Source organism: Xyrauchen texanus, chromosome 3, assembly GCF_025860055.1.
Source record: "Xyrauchen texanus isolate HMW12.3.18 chromosome 3, RBS_HiC_50CHRs, whole genome shotgun sequence".
NCBI lineage: Eukaryota > Metazoa > Chordata > Actinopteri > Cypriniformes > Catostomidae > Xyrauchen > Xyrauchen texanus.
Genome location: NC_068278.1, coordinates 16,825,023 through 16,850,716, shown reverse-complemented (window position 1 = coordinate 16,850,716; position 25,694 = coordinate 16,825,023). Strand labels below are relative to the sequence as shown.

At 42.6% G+C, this 25,694-nt stretch overlaps 1 protein-coding gene across 3 annotated transcripts in view; it reads left to right on the top strand.

Annotated features, from left to right (window-relative positions):
* Positions 1-25,314, top strand: part of usp2b (ubiquitin specific peptidase 2b) — a 65,545-nt gene extending 40,231 nt beyond the window's left edge. The window contains exons 1-12 of one of the 3 annotated variants that reach the window (XM_052106185.1): positions 5,653-6,192; positions 18,519-18,569; positions 19,242-19,365; positions 19,506-19,617; positions 19,750-19,860; positions 20,477-20,541; positions 20,638-20,741; positions 20,826-20,903; positions 21,455-21,533; positions 22,324-22,431; positions 22,543-22,663; positions 23,967-25,309. In XM_052106185.1, coding sequence (XP_051962145.1) covers positions 6,034-6,192; positions 18,519-18,569; positions 19,242-19,365; positions 19,506-19,617; positions 19,750-19,860; positions 20,477-20,541; positions 20,638-20,741; positions 20,826-20,903; positions 21,455-21,533; positions 22,324-22,431; positions 22,543-22,663; positions 23,967-24,051 — 1,197 coding nt within the window. In that variant the 5' untranslated portion in view covers positions 5,653-6,033 and the 3' untranslated portion in view covers positions 24,052-25,309. Of the gene's footprint in view, positions 1-5,652; positions 6,193-18,518; positions 18,570-19,241; positions 19,366-19,505; positions 19,618-19,749; positions 19,861-20,476; positions 20,542-20,637; positions 20,742-20,825; positions 20,904-21,454; positions 21,534-22,323; positions 22,432-22,542; positions 22,664-23,966 lie in introns of those variants that run through there. The other 2 variants (XM_052106195.1, XM_052106176.1) reach the window with 2 other exon arrangements.
* Positions 25,315-25,694: the final 380 nt, after the last annotated feature.

Sequence of the window (25,694 nt, the reverse complement as noted above, 5' to 3'; positions counted from 1 at the left end):
TGCTGGACACAAATGAAGATTTTAGAAGCATATTTCAGCTCTGTAGGTCCATACAATGCAAGTGAATGGTGACCAGACCTTTGAAGCTCCAAAAATGACATAACGTCAGCATAAAAGTAATCTAAATGACAGGTTTAATCCATGTCTTCAGAATCTATATGATTGTGTGGGTCAGAAACAGATCAATATTTAAGTCCTTTTTTTTTCTTCTTCTTTTTTTTTTGAAGACTAAAAATCTCCACTTTCGCTTTCACATTTTTCCTCATTTTGAAAGTGAAAGTGGAGATTTATTGTAAAAAAAAAAAGAAAAAAAAAGAAAAAAAAAAGGGACTTAAATCCCACACCTATCATATCAATACTGATGACATGGATTTAACCACTTGCATTGTATGGATCTACAGAACTGATAATAACATATAATAACAAATAGGCTAGTACATTTAAGAATAACACATCGTCTGTAAACCAGGGGTGGTTCTAGACCATTTTGACTTGGGGGGGTAGGGGCAACTGAAACATTAAGTAAAACATTATTTGCTGTTTTAATATTTGTGGACAAGCTATTTTTTAAAGACAACCAAAGATTCACCAAATTTGAGTAAAAATTGTACAATGATTAATTTAAAAATATATAAACGAACAGGCTCATGACAAATGTTATTCAATACAAAAGTCAGTACACCCCTGACATTCTGGTTTTACCCACAAACTTTAAGCCATGTTGCCATGCTGTTCTTTAGAATGACTAATGCAGTACAAATCTTGGGTAAAATTAATGATAGGCTAGAATTAGGTTAGAATTGAATAAGTAGGCTATAATCAGCATGTACAGGTCTTGTAAATGGTCACCATTTCCTTTTTATTATTATTTAAGCACATTTTTAAACTCACTAGTTCATTTTAAATGGTCTAGTGTAACAAGTGAATTTTTAAATGCATGTATCTCAATTATTATGAGTTTAAAAATGTTGCATGCATTGTAATTATAAGTAATAAATTATATATAATGTGTTTTTTTTTCTCATTATTATGTCTGTCAATGTCTATGTGCACTCCTTATTGAGCGCGCTGGGTGTGCGCCTCTTACAAGAGAATGCTGTTGCTTGCCCACGTGTAGGGTTACAACGGTTTGAGATTTTCACGGTATGAAAATATCATGGTGTACGGTATTACACAATTACTATTATCAGTAAAACAGAAGGGTTATTATTTTGTTTTGAGCAAACACTTTATTATAATTGAAACTTGAAAAAGAAAATGTATTGAAGCATGTGTAAAAAAGTCTCCCTTTTGAAAAATAAATAAAATAAATCGAATAAATAAGAAAGCTAAAATAATTATAATAACCGAGATATAAACATGATAAAAAATAGTATGTAACTATAAGATGTTATATAACTAAAGCATGTTAGTTGTTGATGTCAACAACAAAAGCGACAGGAAGTCCCCCTTTTTTAAATTGAAGAGCATATTTACTTATATTAGCCCATTATTATACCGTTTGTTTCCTAATTTCAAACATCATTCAAACAGAACATAAATATTACACAGGAGGAAAGGCTCTCATTACCATGGTTTGGTCAGTGTAGCTAGTCCTAAATAATAATAATAATAACAAATCATACTATTTATGAAAAAATAATCACATCTTGAAATATTAACTATAACTGCCACTGTTGATATAAAATGAGGTCTAATAGATTCTACCTTTAGATTATTTCATATGAAACTGAAACATTTTGTCAAAATATAACAGTTACTTTTACTCATGTAAAATCCTGAAACGAGTTTGTAAAGGTGATGATGTGTATGATTTTATTAGATTTTTTTGGCGCATAGCAGTGTTGCTCTTTTCCTCCTCAGTGTGTTTGGCATGTGAGGGCTGCTATTGTTTGAGAGGTTCGACTTGACTTCCTCCGTAACGCTTAAATTAGAAAAGTCTCACTAGAATTGAAATTGGTCACATCAGTTTTCAGATCTGCGCTCCACAATATCGAGGGAAGCCCAGTTGTTGCACGCGCACGCCAGAGAGAAGAGCAGATCATGATGCAGATGCAGATGAGTAGCATTTAGCTGTTTGCAAGATTATCATTAAATCTGCCTTGGCAGTCCTAGGCTATCACCTTAGCAGCCGCTGTAATATCTTCAATGATAACCATGTCATTGTTCTTTCCCTGCTGTCCACGACCCAGTTCGAATAGACCAGTTGAGAAACACTGCTCTAACTCACACACACACTCACTTATGTCAGACCCCCTCACCTCACTTCTCTCTGACATTTTCTCCGCTGCATTTGTGTGTGTGACGCAAGTTTACGAGTCTGACAGGCAGACAAGTAGGAAAGGAGATGCGCATGTGAGATTCTCCGGTTGCATTTTTTTCTCAATACCGTAGATAAGCAAATGTACATGGTATGATAACCATCAATTTTCATTCTGTTGTATACTGTGATACCGGTATACCGCTGCAACCCTACACACGTGTGCCTCTCCCTTGTGATTGGTGCATGTTAAGTATTTGATTCATATACTGTAGGTTAAAGAATATATGACTGCATCATACAGGCATAAAACATTGAACTCAAATAGTCAACGCTTGTTGTAGCTGGAGAATTATGCTTAAAAATGCTCTGATGGGCTTTCATTAAACTAGCGCTTGTAAAGGGGTAGGGCTGGGTATCGAGTTCGATACATTTTAGGCACCGACCGAATTGTCTCTAAACAATCGAGTATCAAAAAATGTCTTGTCGTTCGGTACCAAATTTCGATAACTAAGGGGTTAATCTAACCAATATCAGTGATAAGCATGTAGCATGCTAGATGTGCCCAAATCTAAAAGTGCCGGTGATTAGCTGTGTTTAGGCATCAAGGAAAAACACTAGTTTATGCCGGTTACGCCCAGAGACGCGGCTCACACGTGAGGCTGTAGTGTGTATGTGTCTCAACCCTCATAGATGTAAAAGATGTGAAAAAGATCAAAAGTGTGACTACATTTCACCAGGCTCGATGCCAACAGTGCGCGATGCAATATTTGGGACAAGATAATTGCTGCCAAGACCGGCAGCACGACAAATCTGATGAAGCACTTGACAGTGCACGCAATAAACTTCCGAGCAGAAAGTTGCTCCGTCTTTGACTGCAAGAAGACCGAGCTGGTGCAATCGTCCTCTCAATGTCCTGCCACAGAGCCTCCTTCAACATGCCCACCACACGAGTCCTCCTCCAAAACTACTGATGAATGCAGCGGTGCTATGACTGGGACTCGATAATGTTTTGCAAACAAACCAACAAAGAAAATCTGTTAACTTGTAGTGGTACATGCTTGTGTACTTGTTAAATTAACGTTTCTGTGCGCAGTGGCATAGTCCTATAAACTGGGACCTACTTAACGTTAGATATTGTTTGGCTGTATGGCTATAGATGGCTAGCTAATCGATGCTAAAAATGCTTTAAGGTTGACAGTAACTGATCAAGTTATCTTGTTAAACTGTACTTATCCTTAGGGTTGGCTGAATTAACAGTTTAGCTTTCTTGGTTTTTCTTGGCCTCTGCCCCTGCCGACCCTAGCTTGAGGAGACCAGGGCTGCGTTTCCCAAAAGCATCGTAAGCCTAAGAAGTTCGCAAAAACGATCGTACGACTGATCTTAATATTATGGTCTGTTTCCCAAAAGCATCGTAACTTAAGTAGCACTTGAAAATCTTCGTAGAACTACGAGTGCTCTGGAGTAATCGTTAATCCCCAAGTGCATCGTAAGAAGACAGATTTATGAGGTCTCCTGCAGGACAACCGGTAGATTACACTTTTTATCTAAATTTAACAGATTACACTGCAACGTGAGTATAATATAAGGTTTTGATTGTACTTTATTGTAATCGTGTTTTGTTTAAATTAATTTATAAATGAAATAATTAAAAGGGAAGAAAAAATAGAAATACACATCTAAATTAAATGAATGAACAAAAAAATCATAAAATAAGTAATGTGGAAAATATGCTTCAAAGACTGGCCAAAATAAGGATGATTTCAAAAAAATCTGTCAATGACTTGCTGACGTGCATGAAAACCAGCCATGTATTGGGCATTTCTTGGTTGGTCATGTGGTCCCATGCCATCTTCGTCCTCCACCTCCTCCATCTCCTCCACCTCTTCATCTTCCTCCCTGTTTAGTAAGGGCACTCTCATCTGCACTGCAATGTTGTGCAGCATAGCTGTTACTATTATTACTGCACAGCACTTTTGTGGAACAAACAAAAGACCACCGCTGGACTGGTGAATTGCCCGAAAGCGCATCTTCCACCTCCCTATTGTGCGTTCCACAATACTACGTGCAACACGGTGTGACTCGTTGAAATTTGTCTCCCTGTTATTCATAGGATTAGCCACAGACGTGAAGAGATATGGCCTCAGTGGGTAACCACTGTCCCCAAGCAGCCTCCACTGTCCCTGTGAGTTTTGTGCCACCTGACCCACAGATGAATTGGTGAATATGAAGGAGTCGTGTGTGCTTTTGGGCCACCTTGCCACAATGTCTGTGATCAAACCCTTATGGTCACAGATCACCTGGCAGTTGATAGCTGCATAGCCTTTTCGGCATATATATACATGGCCATCCACAGATGGTGTAAGGATCGGGATCAAGGTACCATCGATCACTCCAATGACCTGTGGGATGTGATTATGTGTTAAAAAATACTGTTGTATTTCTGTGATGTCCTGTCTTGATTGCTAATCCACAACAGATGACAATTATTAGGTTAAACGTTCAGAATACGATTCCATATAAGGTTATATTTCAGCACTTCTCAAATGGACAGCGACTCTTAAGTAGCACGTATAGCGCGTTCTCGCGCGTTCATGTTAAGTGCATTTTTGGGAAACGCGCGTGGAATTGCGGCGAGCGTTCGTAACCTTGCACGTAGAGAGCACTCTTAAGAGGTAAGATACATCGTTATTGGGGAACCCGGCCCAGAAGGCTCAGAATATGAGTCTTTGAGTCTGTAAAAAAAAGTCAACAAACTGAAAAAATAAAACCAAAGTTTTTTTTGAGGTAATATGTAATGTTTGTAATCTTGTTAAAACGGATTTCATAAAATGGGTATCAAAAAATGTATCGTATAGGAACCAATATTGAAGTCAAGGTATTGGTATCGATATCTAAAAAATTGTAACAATACCCAGCCCTAGTAAGTGGCCGTCTGAAAATTCTACCCACATAACTAAAACAATGGAGGTGTCCTAGTTTTTATTTATTAATTAATTCAGTTAAAGTGTTGCATGCAATTTACAATCTTTAGAATGAGTAAATGTTTTAATAAGTGTTTAAGGCTGTTGCACTGAACACTTGGACACCAGTTACATTTTAGCACAGTGTGTGGACTTTTCAGATGATCACAGCGAATATTTAATAAGTAAATTAAATAGGTCACTGGCCCCCTGACCTACTCCCCCAGAACCGCCCCTGCTGTAAACAGACTGTGCCCTGCTGAACCTGCTGCTGTTAGTGATGAATGGGAAGGTCTTGTCCTCTGTTGCCTGACGTCTAGGCAAGCATGAGGATTTTCTGACGTCTCTCTCTCGTGCCGAGGGGGCGTGTGCACGCCGGAGTAAAAGCAAACTGCACACGGACTTTTCCATTAAACATTTACCAGTATCTGCCGCTGAGCGATCGCGCACCCGGGCTGCAATCACAACAACCGGGTGAATGCAGAACGACGAGTAACTTTAATAATAAACACTGTAAGACGCATTTAAACGCGAGTAAAATTCTGTATCTTTTACCTATTTCGTTATTTATTTTTTATGCAACCTGCGCGAGTCGTCCGCATCTCTATCTCTCTGTCAAAGTGCATTGTCTGAGCATTGTGCATTAGAAGAATATCACCTGAGGAATACAATAAGGGACTCGACATCTGTAAGAGAGACCGCACGAAGAAGAGGAACTTAATAATATAGCAGCATCACCCAGGAATATTGGCTTTGGTGTTTTCAAGTCACATTAACACCAGACACAAGCTGTAGCTGTCTCAAGTCAAAATGCCGAGCATTCGACAGTCATACACGGTCACTGTCCCGGAGGAACCTCCGGCATCTGCCTTCACCTTCATCAAGCAGGATATGCGGAGAAAAAGTCCAACAATGTCTCGCTCTATGCTGGTGTCCACATTTGTGGGGCTTCTCATTAACCAGGCTAAGGTAAGCCTATAGCTCACACATCGCAAACAATTTGTATGCCTTTGAATAGAAGTGCAACTTGTTAACACAAACATAAAACCTTATTTTTGGAGGGAACCAACTCCTAGCATTCTATAAACGTTCATTTTATGTTATATTTTTCGTAGCCATAAACTAACGTTCCTTGAAACTTTATGTGAACCAAATGAGTTTCTATGTGATATCATACTTATACTCTCAGAGACTATGTTTTATGGAATATGAACGTTTATATGTCATACAGTAATGGCACCGGGACTCTTATTAAACCCCTCACTGGTTTGTAATCAGACTATTGTTTAAGTGCGAATCATGCGGACGTGTTTCTAGAAAGCGTTCTCAGAACTCCACACAAAAACACGTGCAGATATGCCGCTGTCTATGACCTTGCCAAAGTGACCAGCTGGAATGTCAGCCTTTACTTAAGTGTCTTTTAAACTACTAGTTTAAAGGAATGGACATGTTCGAATTTCGCTGTGAGTGAACGACGCGCGACACCATTTGAACGCTCCAGTTATAACTAACGAAGTTGTCTAGTTTACACAGTATAGGACTACATTGTGTCTGTAGACATCTTTGTTGATTGCAGTGGGACCGTTTTAGTTGTGTTGCTTCGGTTGAAGTGTCTAATACAAATATGAAATAAGCGTTCGCACCGAGCATTGTTACGTAACACCAGTCGTCGTTCGTTTGCGCCGCTGGCTTTACATTGAACGACTGACGCCATCTACCTGCGCACTGTGCTCAGCTGTTGCGTTCTCAGGGAACGATTGACCTTTAAGCGGTGTTAATTTGATCATAAATGAAAGCCGGCAGGGTTATTGAGTCATATCTAATGTTGTTACGTAATTACAGCTAGAGGCATGTCAGTCGACCACCTCTGTGCTTTGTGTATATTGGCTTAGATGTCTAAAATTTCACCATTTGGGGCCATATTTTGTACATAAATGCATTGTTAGGATGACTACATCCTGGATGACTATTCTTCAGCATCAGGTTTATGCTGAACTACACAGTAATACTCAGATGCCCATTAATGCTTCACTAGAATGCATCCTATATGTAAATATAGATGAATAAAAGCTAGCTGCACACAACATACAAATGAAAATTATGTTTAAAAGCTGATTTACTGTAATATTAATTGAGCCAGTTAGACATGTTCTTGATAAGGGGCATATCATTCATTATTGGAGTGGTGATAAGCACATTTACCAGTGTTTGTTATGCAACAATTAGTGTAGCATTCTGTAATGTTCAGGAACAAATGGACTTCTAAGTAATCAGCACATATTTCTGGAGGAATGTGCCTTATCGGTGTATCCAGCGATGATGTTCCAAGAATGCCAAAGGACTTGTTCTTCACATTCATGTGACCTTGATGAGTACTTTTACACTCTTGTTTCTATCATGGCTATCTGGATTGTCAATCAGTTTTTAAGATAACATCCTAATGAAATGCCATGTCTTATCATTTATACAAATAGTTGCAAGGGTTCCAGTGACCAGATTTTCCATTTCTCTTACGACTCTTACTCTCATACTTTTCAGGTGTCAAAGTTATTTAAAATGAGTCCTATAGTTCAGAAAAGTAGATGTACTGAAACATAGGATACTTTTCAGGCCTTTTCGCACTTTGTCCAGTATTGTAGTACAGTAGACTTTCTAAATACGGGACAAATTTCAAATTACCTGCACACGTATGAAGGATTTCATATAGAGATACGTAAATGCACATAATGTCATAAAAATATAGCTCACCCAAAATGTACTCACCCTCATTTAAATTCTATATGACTTTCTTTCATTCATGGAACAAAACAGAAGATGTTAGGTAGAGTGGTCATCCCTTTTCTATACAATGCAAGTGAATGGTGAATGATCATTCTGCCTAACATCTCCTTTTGTGTTCCAGAGAATAAAGAAAGTCATAGAGGATTGGAATGACATGAGGTTGAGAATATAATGTCCCTTAAGCATTAAGTTAAGCTAATAAAACCTCGAGTGATGTGTTTAATCTCAGTATGTGCATGTAATCAGTCTTTTGGCAACAGAGTACAATGGTTCTTGCTAGTGACAATCATGGCTTCCAGAAACTAAGGTCAGGACACAGTGTTCCTTCTTACTTTCATTCAGCCCGTGCCAGCCAGTTAGCTCACGGCCCCTCCAAACATCTTTGAGGAGAACAGCCAGTGTGAGGTCCTGCTGTTTTCATGTTGTCCAATTGCTTTTGAGGCAGCGCTCATTATGTTTGCCATACCCAGTCCATGCAGGCTGGTGTCATACCATTCTGGTTTGTTTTGAAGCTTGGTAAAAAACATGACGGCAGGGACAGAAGAGTGATGCCTTGGACCATCTGTTCCCTCTCTCTCATCTTCTTTGGGGAAGAAACATCACATCAGATGTTTCTTATCTTCCATGGGCATGACTAAATAAAGAAAGAATAGCAAATTCCCAGGGTAATTTACTACTTAAACAAGTTTGAGCCTGACAGTTATCCTAATGCAGCTGTCTGCAGAGGTGATAATATAAGGTGTTTGATTAGTGGAGCCCAATACTTTTGGAAGTGGCAATTGAAGTGTACCTTGACCTGTCTCTTACATAAAACTGTGGTACTGGGTTAGTACCATGTTACAACAGTTATGGTATCATATGATAATAAAACCATTGTTCTTTGACATACCATTGTACTGAATAATTTCATATTCATGTCCCATTTTATGGACATGGTAAAAAGTGGAACTAGGAATGGGTAAAAATATAGATTTTCTCATGCATTGCAATCCTCATTTGAACAATCTCTATATACATTCTTAAATCCCAAGATCAATCTTTTACTCTATGCTCAATTCTCTACAATGTGAGCAAATCACTCGCAAATGAGACTTGCGCCATGCTATTAAAAAAGTATTTGATAGCGACTGGCTGGTAAATGTTCAGAATTCACTCATCAGTGATTGAGTAGTATATTGGGAGGGAAGTTCTGCATCCTTTCACTGCATATAGAGAGTAAAAGTTTGGTTTGACTCATTCCTTGTAATTTGCCCAAAGACAAGATCCACACAATCCATTTGTTATTGAATAATGTCTCTTAATATTTTTTCTGTTCTTTACAGTCAATTTTGATCAAAAACAACATAATGTAAAGATCGAAATATATCCATATTTATTTTTAGGCATATCCAAAGTGACTTACAGTGCACACTTATTACAGGGACAATCCCTCCAGAGCAACCTGGAGTTCCCCTTCTGTCGCTCTCTCCACGTCAGAGAAGCGACACTAGGGGTCTCTCTTGAGCGCCGATATTCACCTCTGAACTATGAAAAAAGGCCAATGAGAGTTGGCAACCAGTATTTGCATGTCCTGCCCCCGGACATACGGGTATTTAAGCGGCGCAAATACGGGAGTTCATTCAGAAAATTTCTTCGGAGCCGATGGTCGTGTTTGCAGTCTGCTGCGTTTTACACACCGAGTTCCTGCTATCCTCTGCTGCATGCTGTTGGATTCTACGGCGCACAACAGCGGCTTTCTCCTGTTTGCACGGCTGTGCACTTCCTGCCCCTGAGCGCATCGACAGTTGCAGATAAGAAAGATCTCTCACGAGTTCTTTCATTCATAAAAGAGTGATTTTATTTAAAAGAGTAATTTCCTCTAAAAGAGCAAAAAACACAGCGGCGTTGAACGTCCTTTTAAGGACGCGTCTTTATAAAGATGCCTTTCCGCCCCTGTGTTGTTCCTGGATGCGGTAGAGTACTCTGGTGTTGTCTCGTGTGTCTGGGCAGTGATCACACTGAGGCTGCGTTTGTGGATGGTTCGTGTTCTCATTGCGAGAACATGACCATGACAACGTTGTGGTCACGGCTTGCTTACAACCGTAAGCAAGCCACTCCAGCCGCCCCCCGCGTTGCTCCTTCTTCCCACGGGATTGAGGACGATGCGGCTGGCGATGGAGGCGATTTGGGGATGGCAGTGGGTGCAGCTCCGCCGGGTACGCCCCCTCGGACCACCAGCGCCCGGCACGCTCGTTGACTCCGTCCCGCTCGAGGTGGCGGCGACTCGCCTCACAGCCAGTCTGCCTACCCTCTTGCGATGGAAGCAGATGAGTTCGCCGCGACATCGAGGGCGTGGGCTCTGATGCTGAGGGCTCCTCTGGGCTGCCGCCTTCTGGCTTGCACGCCCAGGAGGAGGCCGACGCACAGATGTCCGATATGCTTTCCGGGTAGCCAACAGCGTGGGCCTGGATTGGAACCCTCCATCCTCCCCACAGCCATCACGGCTGGGCGATTGGTTCTTGGCGTGGGCGCCGCTCACAGCCTCGCCCCCAGTTCCTTTCTTCCCGGAGGTGCATGATGAGCTGACGTCTTCGTGGAGAGCACCCCTCTCCACTCGTCGCACCGCCACCTGCTCATCCGCCCTCGCCACCCTCGACGGCGGAGCGCGCCACGGGTACACGGAGATCCCCCAGGTGGATAGAGCTGTTGCGCTCCACTTATGTCCCGGAAGCCACCTGGCCACCTGGCAGGGCCGCCCTGTACTCCCTTCCCGGTCCTGTAGAGCAACATCCTCGCTCACCGCGAAGGCCTACAGCGCTACCGGACGTGCTGCTTCCGCCCTGCATGTCATGGCTCTCCTGCAGGTCCACCAAGCCAAGGCACTTCGCAACATGCACGGGGGTGGCCCTGATCCCGACACGCTGCAGGAACTGTGCTCAGCGACTGACCTCGCCCTGAGAGCGACGAAGGTCACAGCGCAGGCACTCGGCAGGCGATGGCCACTCTGGTGGTCCAGGAACGTCAGCAATGGCTGGACTTGGTTGAGATGCGTGAAGCTGACAAGACTCGCTTCCTCAACGCCCCTGTCTCCCAGTTCGGCCTCTTCGGCGACACCGTTGAGGACTTTGCCCAGCAGTTCTCCCTGGTGAAGAAGCAGACGGAGGCCATTTCGCACATCATGCCGCGCCGCAAGCTTGCCGCCATGGCCCAGGCCCCACCTGCTCGCCGAGGGCGTCCTCCCGCGGCCAGAAGACCTTCTGCTCCGCCCCAACCTGGGCCCAGCTCTCAGCCCCGGCGTCGAGCAAACCGCAGGAAGCGTACGCCCCCTGCCGCACGGACCCCTTCAGACAGCGGACCCAGAGGACGAGAAGTTAGCTCCGGAGGTGGTAAGACCGCTCCGTCCCCCGGTGGAGGGCCGGGAGGAGAATCTTTTGTTTTTTCATTTGCCGCACCACCTGACGGGGGCTGCGGTACCCAAATTCTCAATAAAAGAGCTATTTCCTTTACCTCTGGGTCACATGGCCCGCAAATGCCGTTCTCACGGCACTGTGCTTTCAGGCCTCAACAATCTCGGCACCCAGGATGCGGTGCTCCCGCCCTCAGCCCCACGACTGTTCCCTGGCCGGCCGGTTCAGACGAGTCCAGAGGACGCCAGCATCAGACCTCCTCCTCAGTCACGAACCCGCCCCCTGCCGGGTGCGCGGAACAAGGTAAGTGCTTTGAGTTTATTCTCAGCACCAGAGCCTCGGGACGCCACAGCACCTCCCGACGCCGCGTTACCTGTTCCGCACCGCTGCGAAGCCCCGCCGGGTACGTCCAAAATACTCGTCCCCTTGGTGCCCCTAGCACGGAGCTTAGAGGCATGGCTTTCACTGCCCAGCTCGTCACGGTGGCTGCACCGGACCATCCGACTCGGTTACGCAATTCAGTTTGCCAGGCCTCCGCCCTCCTTCGTGGGCGTTCGTTCCTGAAGCGTTTCCAATGGCTCCTGGGGCATATGGCATCCCCCGCGGCGGCCGCGCCACTGGGGTTGATGCATATGAGACCACTTCAGCATTGGCTCCAGACTCGAGTCCCGAGACGAGCATGGCGCCACGGCACGCACGGCGTGGAAGTTACCCCTGCCTGCCGCCAAACCTTCAAACCCTGGACCGACCTCTGCTTTCTACGGGCAGGAGTACCCTTGGTACCAACTCCAAATTGGGTTGGGGCGCCGTGTGCAACGGGCGCGCAGCCGCAGGCCGGTGGAACCGAGGCCCGCTGCGCTGGCACATCAACTGCCTAGAGCTGCTGGCCGTTTCTCTTGCCCTGAAGAACTTTCTTTCATTGATTCGTGGCAAGCACGTCCTAGTCAGGACAGACAGCACCACAGTGGTGGCCTACATAAACCGCCAAGGCGGAGTACGCTCCCTCCACATGTCACAGCTCGCCCGTCGTCTCCTCCTTTGGAGTCAGCAGCGACTGGAGTCACTGCGTGCCACTCACATCCCCGGCAACCTCAATGTGATAGCGGACATGCTGTCAAGACAAAACTTGCCCGGCGGAGAGTGGAGGCTCCACCCCCAATCGGTCCAGCTGATTTGGGACAGGTTCGGCAAGGCCCAGGTAGACCTGTTTGCCTCCCAGGTAACCTCCCACTGTCCGCTCTGGTATGCCCTCACAGAGGCTCCCCTTGGGACAGATGCTCTGGCGCACAGCTGGCCCGCGGGGCTGCGCTAGTACGCTTTTCACCCAGTGAGCCTTCTTGCACAGGTGCTATGCAAGGTCAGGGAGGACAAGGAGCAAGTCACTCTGGTGGCCCCCTACTGGCCCAACCGGACGTGGTTTTCGGATCTCACGCTCCTCATGACAGCCCCTCCCTGGCGAATTCCCCTGAGGAAGGACCTTCTTTCTCAGGGACGGGGCACGCTCTGGCATCCGCATCCAGACCTCTGGAATCTCCACGTCTGGTCCCTGGACGGGACGTAGAGGATCTAGCCGGCCTACCTTCGGCCGTCATAGACACTATTAACCAAGCCAGAGCCCCTTCGACCAGGCATCTTTACGCCCTGAAGTGGCGTCTGTTCGCGGACTGGTGTTCTTCCCGAGCCGAAGACCCGCAGAAGTGCGCAGTTAGGTCAGTGCTCGTGTTTCTTCAGGAGAGGCTGGAGAGGAGGCAAGACGGCAAGTCTCTTGGTAAGCACGACTTAATCGTCAGGTTCCTAAAAGGTGCCCGGAGGATGACTCCCTCCCGGCCTAACCTGTTTCCCTCCTGGGATCTCTCGTCGTCCTTATGGGACTCCGGAGACCCCCCTTCGAGCCGCTTGACTCAGTTGGACTCAGGGCCCTCTCTCTCAAGACCGCCCTGCTGATCGCGCTCGCTTCCATCAAGAGGGTCGGGGACCTGCATGCGTTCTCTGTTAGAGACGCTTGCCTGGAGTTCGGTCCGGCGGACACTTTCGTGATCCTAAGACCGCGACCAGGCTACGTGCCCAAGGTTCCTACCACACCCTTCAGGGATCAGGTGGTGAACCTGCAAGCGCTGCCCGGGAGGAGGCAGACCCAGCCCTTTCACTGCTGTGTCCAGTACGTGCCTTACGTATTTACCTGGACCGCACACAGAGCACCAGACGCTCTGAGCAGCTCTTCGTCTGCTTTGGGGGACAGCAGAAAGGGAATGCTGTCTCCAAGCAGAGACTCGCCCACTGGGTTGTCACCCGCCATTTGCGGGTCCGAGCCCACTCCACCAGGAGTGTTGCGTCCTCGTGGGCACTGGCTAGGGGCATTGCCCTAGCAGACATTTGTAGAGCAGCGGGCTGGGCAACACCTAACACTTTTGCGAGATTCTACAATCTTCGAGTTGAGTCAGTATCGTCCCATGTTCTCTCAGGTACCGAGCCCGTAGAACTCGGTGGCATGTCCACGATCTGACCGGGTGAATCGCTTGCACCCAGCGCCCTTCCCCCTAACCAGGGGAAACAGTGCGCCTTCTTTCCCAGGAGATCCCAGGTTTGGGACACTGGTTGACTCCTCCCTAGCCCTCGTGGGTCGCAGTTCTCGTGGAGGAACTCGCCGACCCAAACCACTGCGGGTACCACTAGCTACCCTGTACTGGTATAGGGGCCCCACAGGTAAGGCCTCCTGTTCGGACTCCCCCTGTGTGTAAAACCACGGTTCTGTCCCCTCACGAGAGTTGACTCCGTGTTTTCCTTAGGCAGTTACAGCTGCCTCGGGTGCCGTGCTGTATGCTTCCCCCTCTGCGAGGCTGGATCTACCACCGCACTACTGTTCCGCATAAGACCTAAGTATAGGCCATGCGATGTATTTGCCACTCAAAATTTGCCTCCCCTCCCGGGTAGGTGTGGCCTCCATAGGGTCTTCTCCGCCCTAATAAGGGCTAAGACCCCCTTCCCTCAATGCGTGTAAGGGCCCCGGCCGTAGTTGCTCTATCGCGAGAAACATAGAGAGAAAAGAGGCCCAGCCAGGCTGGCCCGTTCCCATGTTGGTGGCCATCACCTTGTTCCCCCCTCCAGGGTAACGATAAGGAATCCTGATGGCTTAAATGGGGCATTGGGGAAGGGTACGTGCAGCCTGATACAGTTGGTCGTTCTGCACGTAGGAATACCTGCTCGCTCCTGTATCAGCGGATCACGTACACGGCTCAGCGCATGGCTCTTTTTAAGTGGACCCCTAGTGTCGCTTCTCTGACACAACGTGGAGAGAGCGACAGAAGGGGAACGTCTAGGTTACGTTTGTAACCTCCGTTCCCCGATGTAGGGAACGAGACGTTGTGTCTCCCCTGCCACGTCGCTGAGCTGAGCCCCTGTTGTGGCCGGACCATTTCCGGCTCCTCAGAAAAATCCTGAATGAACTCCTGTATTTGCGCCGCTTAAATACCCGTATGTCCGGGGGCGGGACATGCAAATACTGGTTGCTAACACTCATTGGCCTTTTTTCATAGTTCAGAGGTGAATATCGGCGCTCAAGAGAGACCCCTAGTGTCGCTTCTCTGACACAACGTCTCGTTCCCTCCATCGGGGAACGGAGGTTACATACGTAACCTAGACGTTAAGTGGTTTGCTGAAGGACACAATGGTGCTGGCTGTGGAGATCGAACCGGCAACCTTCTGCTTACCAGTTTTGTGCTTTAGCCCACTATGCCACCTCAACATCATATGAATCGATATGTAATTGAATCGAGAACTTTTGAATCAGAATCGAATCGGGAAATCTTTATCAATACCTAGCCCAGTGGTAAACTGCAATTGTTACCTTAAGGAGCTTCTTCTACCTGATCTAAAGCTTAAAATAACTTTATTTTAATTACTGTTTTACTTTTAATAAATTTACTTTAAAAGTCTGTAAACTTCTTTAGTCACTCCAATTTTCTATATATATATATAAAAAAAAGTCTGAACAATTTATATTGGTAAGTATTTATGGGACTTTTTAATCCAAATCAGCAGATACAGTTGGATACAATTATAGAAATCTTTGTCATGTTTGTGCATTGTCCAGAGGGAATTTGCAAGTGACACATAAGTGCACACTCTGCGTGGCCGTGAGTTTACTAATCTAAAAGAGGAGAAAGACGCGCTATAACCCAACCTTTTTGTTTTTCCCAATGCGGACGGTGAAGTTTGCTTTTTATTTCCACAATGAATATTTGCTTGTGGTAGCTCAGCATTACTTTAGGCTACCTCCCCAACTGACATTCATTCTCAACATCTGTCATTTTTGCATTTGTGATCAGACCGTCTTATTATAGGCCTATTTGACAAAATCCATCTTTCTTGTAAATGTATGCTCGTGATGGAGTGGTATTGGAGTATTGGAAATGCTCCAGGCTACGATGTGTATCGTACAGTCTGGCATAATGTCGCACAGTGTGCCGTTGGGATATCATTGCATTCATATCATACAGTCTGACAAGCAACAATCCTAAATGACTGTAAATATCCTACAGTGTATAGCGGGCTTTATTGTATTGAAATTTAAACTGTTTTGTAAAGTACTCCCCCCATGTGAATTTACTGCACGTATACTGTAGATTGTGACCAGGAACCATTGCATCAGTAGTGGCATCACAGTACAATCCCACACTATTTGGTTCTGTCAACACATTGTACATCCCTGTACAGCTCACACCCTTCTGTGTGGATGTCAGCAACAGCTCAACTAAACTTGGTTGCATTCTGTTGAGCATCACTGACACCATTGTGACAGGATCACATCATAGTTACCACTGCAGTCTGTGAATGATGCACAAGAACTTGTGGCGTGAACCTCAACACTGCTATTCCAGGCTTTGATTCATCACCTCAACAACATAACAGTTATTCTGTGAGTGTGTGAGTTTCATTCTGAGTAGCCTCTGACGCATTGTTCATGTGCTCTAGAGCGCTCTGTTTTATGTCATGGTCAACAAGCTGAGCACTCGTGTCAAGAATACCAAGTGCGTGTGAAATCATCAACATTCCTCGCCAAGCTGTCAGAATTTTCTCCTGTGTTAGATGCTATTATATCACTGCTGTTGTTTTGTTTATATTGAAAAACTGATGAGAGCTTGATGGTTTAATCCCTAGTTTAATAAATTGCTTACAGTTTTTGTTTTTGTTGTGGTGTAGCAGACAGACATTGTTTGTTTGCGTGAAACATTCAGCAGCAGGGGTCTCTGTCTAAATCGGCCAGCATGCCATGTGACGCCTAAAGAAAGAGCTTCAGTTAGCTCAACCTCATCTTTCCAAAATGTAACACCAAACACACTCAACAGCACATATGCATTTGCTTATCTATGGTATTGAGAAAAACATTTAACCGGACAGGAGAATCTCATGTGTGTGTGTGTGTGTGTGTGTGTGTGTGTGTGTGTGTGTGTGTGTGTGTGTGTCTGACATAAGTGAGTGTGTGTGAGTTAAAGTGGTGTTTCTCAACTGGTGGGTCGCAGGTCTATTCGCAGCAGGGAAAGAACAATGCCATGGTTCTCCAATTGAAGATATTTCGGCGGCCACCAAAGTGATAGACTATTTAGGATTTAATGTGATTTAATGATAATCTCGCACTGCACTTTCGCACAAGTGTAATGGAACCAGCTCATGATCATGATATGCTGCTCTCTGGCGCCCGTGTGCTACAGCTAGGCTTTCCTCGATATTGTGGAGTGCAGACCTCAAAACTGATGTGACCAATTTCAATTCTAGTGAGACTTTTCTAATTTTTCTAATTTACGGAGGAAGTCAAGTCGAACCTCTCAAACAATAGCAGCCCTCACATGCCAAACACACTGAGGAGGAAAAGAGCAACACTGCTATGCGCCAAAAAATCTAATAAAATCATACACATCATCACCTTTACACACTCGTTTCAGGATTTTACATGAGTAAAAGTAACTGTTATATTTTGACAAAATGTTCTAGTTTCATATGAAATAATCTAAAGGTAGAATCTATTAGACCTCATTTTATATCAACAGTGGCAGTTATAGTTAATATTTCAAGATGTGATTATTTTTTCATAAATAGTATAATTTGTTATTATTATTATTATTTAGGACTAGCTACACTGACCAAACCATGGTAATGAGAGCCTTTCCTCATGTGTAATATTTATGTTCTGTTTGAATGATGTTTGAAATTAGGAAACAAACGGGATAATAATGGGCTAATATAAGTAAATATGCTCTTCAATTTAAAAAGGGGGCATCCTGTAATCATCAACAAAAATAATGTCACTTGATGCATGTCCTTGTACTTGAAAACCATGAACAAAACTAGGCAACATAAAAAGAAATGCGACCCAGGTTACATTAAATACAGGTTATGTTTTTACTATGATGGGTCACCACATGATTTCCAATGTAAATTATGGGTCCTGAAGCAAAACCATTTGATAAGCACTGAGTTAAAGGGACAGAAAGGAGCAGTAAATGTTAATTGTTAATAATCACAGGATATTAATTTAAAACCTCACACAGCGGATGTTATGTTTCATTCATCTTATAGTTACATGCTATTTTTTTTTTATAATGTTTATAATTCGGTTTATTATTATAATTATTTTAGCTTTCTTATTTATTCTATTTATAAAAAAAACAATTCAAAAGGGAGACTTTTTTTTTACACATGCTTCAATAAAAAAAATGGTTTCAAGTTTCAATAATAATAAAGTGTTTGTTCAACCAAAAAAAAAAAAACTTTCTGTTTTCACTCCTTTAAGGGTCATTGTAACTGATAATAATAATTGTGTAATACCGTATACCGTGATATATCGTTTACCGTGAAAATCTCATATGTTGCGACCCCAATCTATTTAGTAATTTTGGATTTTTATGTCATCCATGGAATGAAAATACCTCTTACATCACAAGTAACTCCCTTCTTAAACATGCACAAGCTTTTACTGCGCTGTCAATATCTGAGCCAAACAAAACATGCGGCCTGAGTGAGTCAAATGCTTCAGTCATATTCAAATCTATTTCTTTTGGTATCAGGTTATCTATAGCAAAGTATTCACAATTATCATACTAACCTGTTTTTCTCTTTTCCTCTCTCACACAGAACTCAAAGAATGCTCAGGGTCTGGTGGGCCTCAGAAATTTAGGAAATACTGTAAGTACTGTATTTCTCAGCAATGCATGAAAAGGTCACTTTAAAGGGATAGTTCACCCAAAATTTTAATTTCTGTCATCATGTACTCACCCTCATGCCATCACAGATGTGTATGACTTTCTTCTGCTGAACACAAATGAAGGTTTTTAGAAGAATAACTCAGCTCTGTATGTCCATACAACACAAGTGAATGGTGACCAGACCTTCGAGGCTTAAAAAAAATCTCATAAGGGCAGTATAAAAGTTATCCATATGACTCCATTGGTTTAATATGTCTTCACATATTATCTTTGGGTGAGAAACAGAGCAATATTTAAGTCCTTTTTCACTATAAATCTTACTTACATTCTGAAAGTGAAAGTGGAGATTTATAGTAAAAAAAAGGATTGAAATATGTATCTGTTTCTCACCCACACCTATCATATTGCTTCTAAAGACATGGATTTAACCACTGGAGTCATATGGATTACTTTTATGCTGACATTATTAGATTTTTGTGACTTGAAATGTCTGGTCACCATTCACTTGCATTGTATGGACCTTCAGAGCTGAAATATTCTTCTAAAAATCTTTGTGTTCAGCAGAAGAATTTTCTTTTCAAATACTTCTGTCAGAGGAACAATGACCACAAGCCACAAACACTCATTCTTCCCTCTCCATGTGTCTCTGCAGTGTTTCATGAACTCCATTCTGCAGTGTCTGAGCAACACTCATGACCTGAGGGACTACTGTCTGCGTAACACACACCGCACTGACCTCAACAACAACTGCAGGGCCAAAGCTGCACTGATGGAGGGTAAGAGACAAGAACATAAATCAGTTCATATTTGTTAACATCAGTAAGATCATTCATTTTAGCTGTGTAGACATGCACATTAGACTTTACATCCTTTGTCTTATTCATATGTCTTTATGAATGTGTGTTTTCTGCCTCAGAGTTTGCCAAGCTCATTCAGACTCTGTGGACATCAGCTAGCAGTGAAGCCATCAGCCCTTCTGACTTTAAAATGCAGATCCAGAAATATGCTCCTCGATTTGTGGGCTACAAGTAAGTTACTTAACTACTACAGTAATGTAACCCAGTGAGCCACTGAAAAAATGTGTATGTATAACCTCTACCTCCGCCTCATATACTTTCTGCTCTCCATCCCTGTTAATTCTCTCTCATTCTGTCCTACAGTCAGCAGGATGCTCAGGAGTTCTTGCGGTTTCTGCTGGATGGACTCCATAACGAAGTAAACAGAGTGACAGTGAAATCCAGAGCGCCCATTGAGGACTTCGATCACCTCTCGTAAGTACACACACTGTCTTACAAGATACAGAAGTAGCTTTGGGCTGAACTTCAAGGCAGTCGACTGCATTTATTTTTAAAGTATACTCTGTTCCTTTCGACACTTGACCCATTGAAGAGACTGTAAGTCTATCCCTCACAGCCTCGTTGTCCGTCCCCCCAAAAATCAAAGATGGCACTGCTGTGAATAAGGTCTTAATTCTATTAAGTAAAATGTGAACTGTGTAATTTTGGCGCCACCAATGGAACAAAGCAGAATTTAAATCTGTTTGTTTAAGCGGTCTGACTGGGCCAGATATAACAAATTGGCTTAGCCAGTGCTGTGAGTTTTACTCTTTATCGAACAATAGAAGACGGGGGTACCAAATTATTCTGATTGGTGCTGCTAGTGGCACATAAATGACACATTTCACCTTTTATGCTATCTTTCTGCACAAAATCAGTCCGGATTGACCTCTAGGAATAAATTAATTTTGAGCTGGAATATGATCTAATGTGATGTAGTGGTTGATATAACAGATGGGACACCTGTGGTATGTATTTTAGAAGTTGTAACCTTAATGCAGTAGTGAGTAGTCTGTCTTGGGGTCTAAAATGAAATGTGTTTTATCTACAGGGACGACGAGAAAGGCATAAGAATGTGGAACAAGTACCTGGAGAGTGAGGACAGCAAAGTAGTTGGTGAGTTATCCATATATATTAACATTATCTTGAGTCTTGCTGTGTTTGTGTGTGTGTTCTGCTCTGGTTATAAAGAAGTAATGTGTTGTTCTACAGATCTGTTTGTTGGCCAGCTGAAAAGCTCATTGACGTGCAGCGAGTGTGGCTACTGCTCGACTGTGTTTGATCCTTTCTGGGATCTGTCTCTACCTATCGCTAAGGTAAGGTCTCATATAAACACTTATTCATGTGCTGTGTTTCTGTGTTTTTATGTGCACGTTTCAACTGGTCTGTTGTTTCTTTAGACTTCAGGAGAAGTGAGTTTGATGGATTGTCTTCGTCTTTTCACCAAGGAGGATGTACTAGACGGGAATGAGAGACCAGTACGTATAAATTATCTGTGTGTGTCTTCGTACGAACTACGGGCCCCCAAAAATATAATTATACTTATTTAAACACTTAAAAAATGATGAATGTCTTTGCATTTGATAACAAACTATCAAACCAAGTGGCATTTATTTTAAAGAAAGATAGCACAAGCACACTTTTTATTCAGAATGAAAGCATTTGGACCTTTCTTTCTACATGTCCATAGTTAATGTGATGAACTACACCTGTGGTTACTCTGCTAGGACACCTGTGCGAATCTGAGGGGGAACTAACTTCATACATCCAGTAAAAATGGAAAAACCATTGGTTGAAAGTAATAGCAAAAATGTCTTAGAAAAGTTTAGCATGTTGTGTTCGCAGATACCACTTGGTTTTTATAAAATACTATTTTAAATGTGGTTTTAGTGTCCACATGCTTTTTTGGGGCTGCTCTATATTTTATATTTAATGTTTCATAAATTTTATGTTAAATGTTTTTATATGCATATATACAGTATGTACTGTATGTATGAACATATCCTGACCACCTCTCTTTTTTAAACAGACATGCCACAGATGTAAAACCAGACGCAAATGCACGAAAAAATTCACAATTCAAAAATGTCCCAAAATCCTGGTGCTTCGTATCCTTTTTAAACAAATATGACACCTAAATGTCTACAGAGAACTGCATTTTTATATTAAAATTCAAATGAATTAAATACTGTACACAACAATTAAAGGAGTATTCTGGGTTCAATACAAGTTAAGCTCAATCGATAGCATTTGTGGCATAATATCGATTACCATGAATTTATTTGGACTCATTCCTCCTTTTCTTCTGGGTTTCAGTGAGGCACTTACAATGGAAGTGAATGGGGACAATCTGTAAACGTTAAAATATACACTGTTTCAAAAGTATAGTCACAAGTCGTATATTGTGAGTGTGTTAACATTATTTTAGTGTGATAAAATCACTCACATTTTCTGTGTGAAGTTATAGCCAATTTTACAACTTCATTGCCCATGATGATGTAATGTCAACAAACCCTAAATTGATAGTAGAAATTATGATTTAAACAACTTTACATCTCAAATAACACATGAGTTTTAACAGAAGAATGAATGTAAGTCCTGTTATAAAATTACAAGCTTCACATTTCTGCCTTTAAACCCTCCATAAATTGGCCCCATTCACTTCCAGTGTAAGTGCCTCACTGTAACCTCAATTTCAGATTTTTGTTTTTAAAGAAAAGGAGGGACGAGTTGAAATAATTTTTTGTGGTAATCAACATTATGCCACAAATACTGTTGATTGAGCTTAACTTGTATGAAACACATAATATTACTTTAATATGATGAACTGGATTAAATGTTGAGGAACATACTGTATGAGTTTTTGTCTGTTCGCCCTTGACTCCGTGACCCTCTCAGATCTGAAGCGTTTCTCTGAGTGTCGAGTCAAAACCAGCAAACTCTCCACCTTTGTGAACTTCCCCCTCAAAGAGCTGGACCTCAGGGAATTTGCATCTGATAACAGCAGTAAGTCCTGCATCATCATTTATTACATCTGTCGTTTACACTATTCAGCAATTTGAATCTGGCACAAGGGTTTCTTTAACTGTTACTCTTATAACTGTTCCTTCCCCACAGTAAACTCAGTCTATAATCTGTATGCCGTGTCGAATCACACTGGTACATCTTTGGGTGGCCATTATACAGCGTACTGCCGCAATCCCTCTACAGGAGAGTGGTACACCTACAATGACTCCAGGTACATAGAAATAACACTAACTACAGAAGTGTCTAAAAAATTAATTAAACATGTATTACAATAATAAAAAATTGCATTAGCAAATATAACATCATGTATACATCCCTTAAATTGGAATGTACAGTGGCCCCAAAAAGTATGTGGACACTTAATTCACACTTGGAAAATTATGAATTCTGTTGCTTTAATGACAAAAAAATGAACCCAAGTGGCATCTGAATAGAAATGATGCTAGATCGTTTCTTAACCATTTATGTAATGACTTTTAACCAACTGGTCTCAAGGTGATTTTAGTGGATGTATGAAGTCATTTCCCATGAAGTTCACACAGATGTCCTAGCAGAGTAATGTCTCACTAACGTTTGACAACTTAAATGCCACTTTTGGGTTGGTATTTTATTATCTAATGCAACATTATTCAAAATAAAATGAGTGAAGCTTAAATGTCCAAATACATTTTTGGTCTATAGTAGTTAATAGAGCTGTCAAATTCAAATTCAAAATTCTAATATTCATCGAAATTCTAATTAAAATGCACATTTGAGTGCTAAAATGTGCATTTAAATTTTGCATGGCTGTGCCAAGTACTGATGATAACGATCGCATTCTTGGGTAAAACAGACATGGGGCAAACAAATTTAGAGATGTGTTTAGAAGGTTGAATGTCCTTTTAAACTGACACAGCCTCTTGTAAATCGCAGCGCTTCTGCACAAAACGCTGAAAAAACAGCAAGACGCAGATCAAATGTCAAAGACATCTAGCTTGCGTGTTCAGAGTGAATGGCCCCTTGGGTGTAGGTCTGTGGCCATTGTGTCTTGCTCTCTTATCAGCATCTCGCTGTATATGCATACAACTGTATTTACAGTTACAGTTTACAGTTATGCATTTGGCAGATGCTTTTATCCAAAGCGACTTACAGAGCCCTTATTTCGGGGACAATCCCCCCAGAGCAACCTGGAGTTAAGTGCCTTGCTCAAGGACACAATGGTGGTGGCTGTGGGGATCGAACCGACAACCTTCTGCTTAACAGTTTAGTGCTTTAGCCCACTACGCCACCACCACTCCATCTATTTAATGAAAAACACAGTGGTACCGCTGGTATTATGAAGCTTGAGTCCATGGTAATACTATGGTATGGTATGGGCTACTGTGCAACACTAAATTTACATAGAACCATTGTTTGAATTGAAGGGGGTTGGAGGGTCCCAGACTCCCCAGAAGAGTTAAGAAACAATGTTAATGCTGAGCTATTGTCCAGAATTCTCATTTCTCTCTCTCTCTCTCTCTCTCTCTCGCTGTCAGGGTGAGCCCCATGTCGTCCAGCCAGGTACGCAGCAGTGATGCATATGTGCTTTTCTATGAATCTGCGACCTCATCACGCCTGTGATCAGGCCTGCCTGAACGCTACAACTGACAAAGCCTTGGATAAAACCCGTCTGCTGCCTCCGAATTGAATAAATCTTGGTCTGGGTCTACACGCTTGTTCAGATCCTGGTACTAAATTCCAGCGGAGAACCATGGAACTTTATCCCAAGCCTATGAACCAAGGACAGGAACTGAATTATGGTCAAGGCCTGGATATGAAGCCTGGGATTAGAGTTCAGTCCAATCCCAGATTGAGCTTCAGTGTAAGGGCTTCTCCATCCATCATTCCCTTTGAAAGAGGCTGCTGCTCTGGGAACTGGTTTAATGAACTGAAACTTAAGGACATGAACACTACCTCTCTTGAATGAGCAGGACTGTGTGTGTGTGTGTGTGTGTCACCAGACTGATATTGTAGACAGTGCATTGTGCAGCTGGAACGCAAACAACTCCCAACCCTTATTTAATTTATTTACATGAGTTTTACTTAATTTAAAACTAAAGTCTTCTCATTTAAATGTGTGGTCATCTTGCTGAGGGACCATAAACTGTAGGTCAACTGTGTAAATGATGCTTGGATGGTTCAACTGATTGTTTACTTTTTCATACAGCCGATATGTGTCTGCTTTGGTGATTTGCAAGATAATATGCACATTGGAAGGGCTTGGTTCTACATTATTGCATGGCTTTGCCCCTTCTAAACCCTCACCATTACAGAGAAGATTGTATGTTTTTTCCACCTGGTGGCCAGGAGTTTTAAAACTGAAAACAAACTATGGAAGTCCATCTCAAAAGAGTATTCCCCTCTTTGGACTTTTGCTGACACACTAATTTCCTTTACGGACAATAAAGGATTCGAATGAGGCCTTAATATGTTTTGTTCTCCTGTCAGGGGCAATGTTGTTTTTATTTGGGGATGAGTTTCATGGAACAAGCCACCAGGAGAGAGTGTGTGTGTGTGTGTGTGTGTGTGTGTGTGTGTGTGTGTGTGTGTGTGTGTGTGTGTGTGTGTGTGTGTGTGTTATTTCTTTATTTATGAAGTGAGTGTTGTGAATAAAGCTCATTGTTGTGCTTGAACCAATGTTGTTGTATTTTTTTTTTTTTTATACAGAGACTTTAAATGAGTGGTCATTTTGTGTCAGAAATGTGACTGTAGTGTACTGCATATCAAGTACCTTTGGCTTTTTGAAAGTCAAATACATAAATATAAATAAAAACAAATAGCTACATGAAAAGTTGTAAATCGTCTGCATTACTAAATAAAAATGTGTATGTACATGGGAAACCTGGAAATATCTGGGAAAATTGTGTTTTCCATGGCTGGAAAGTCATTTTTCAAATTAATGAAAACATAAAAATCATTGAAATTTCTATAGTGAATATACATTGTTTCTAGATACATTTCACCCTATAAAAGTATTTATTTTATTATTTATTTAAAATTGCCCTCTTCATCTAGAAAATTGGGTGTAATTATGGTTTATATGATATATTTAAGAAATATGGAATAGGATTTTACATTATTGTTCATTTTTCAAACTTCTCTTTTCCCCAATGGTTAAATGTACCCCTTGACATAACTTGGGTTTGGGGTGGGAAAGTTGTGGTTCTGGGCTGCTTCTTAATTTTTTTGTCCGCCGTAGACATTTTTAACACCTGAACACCTGT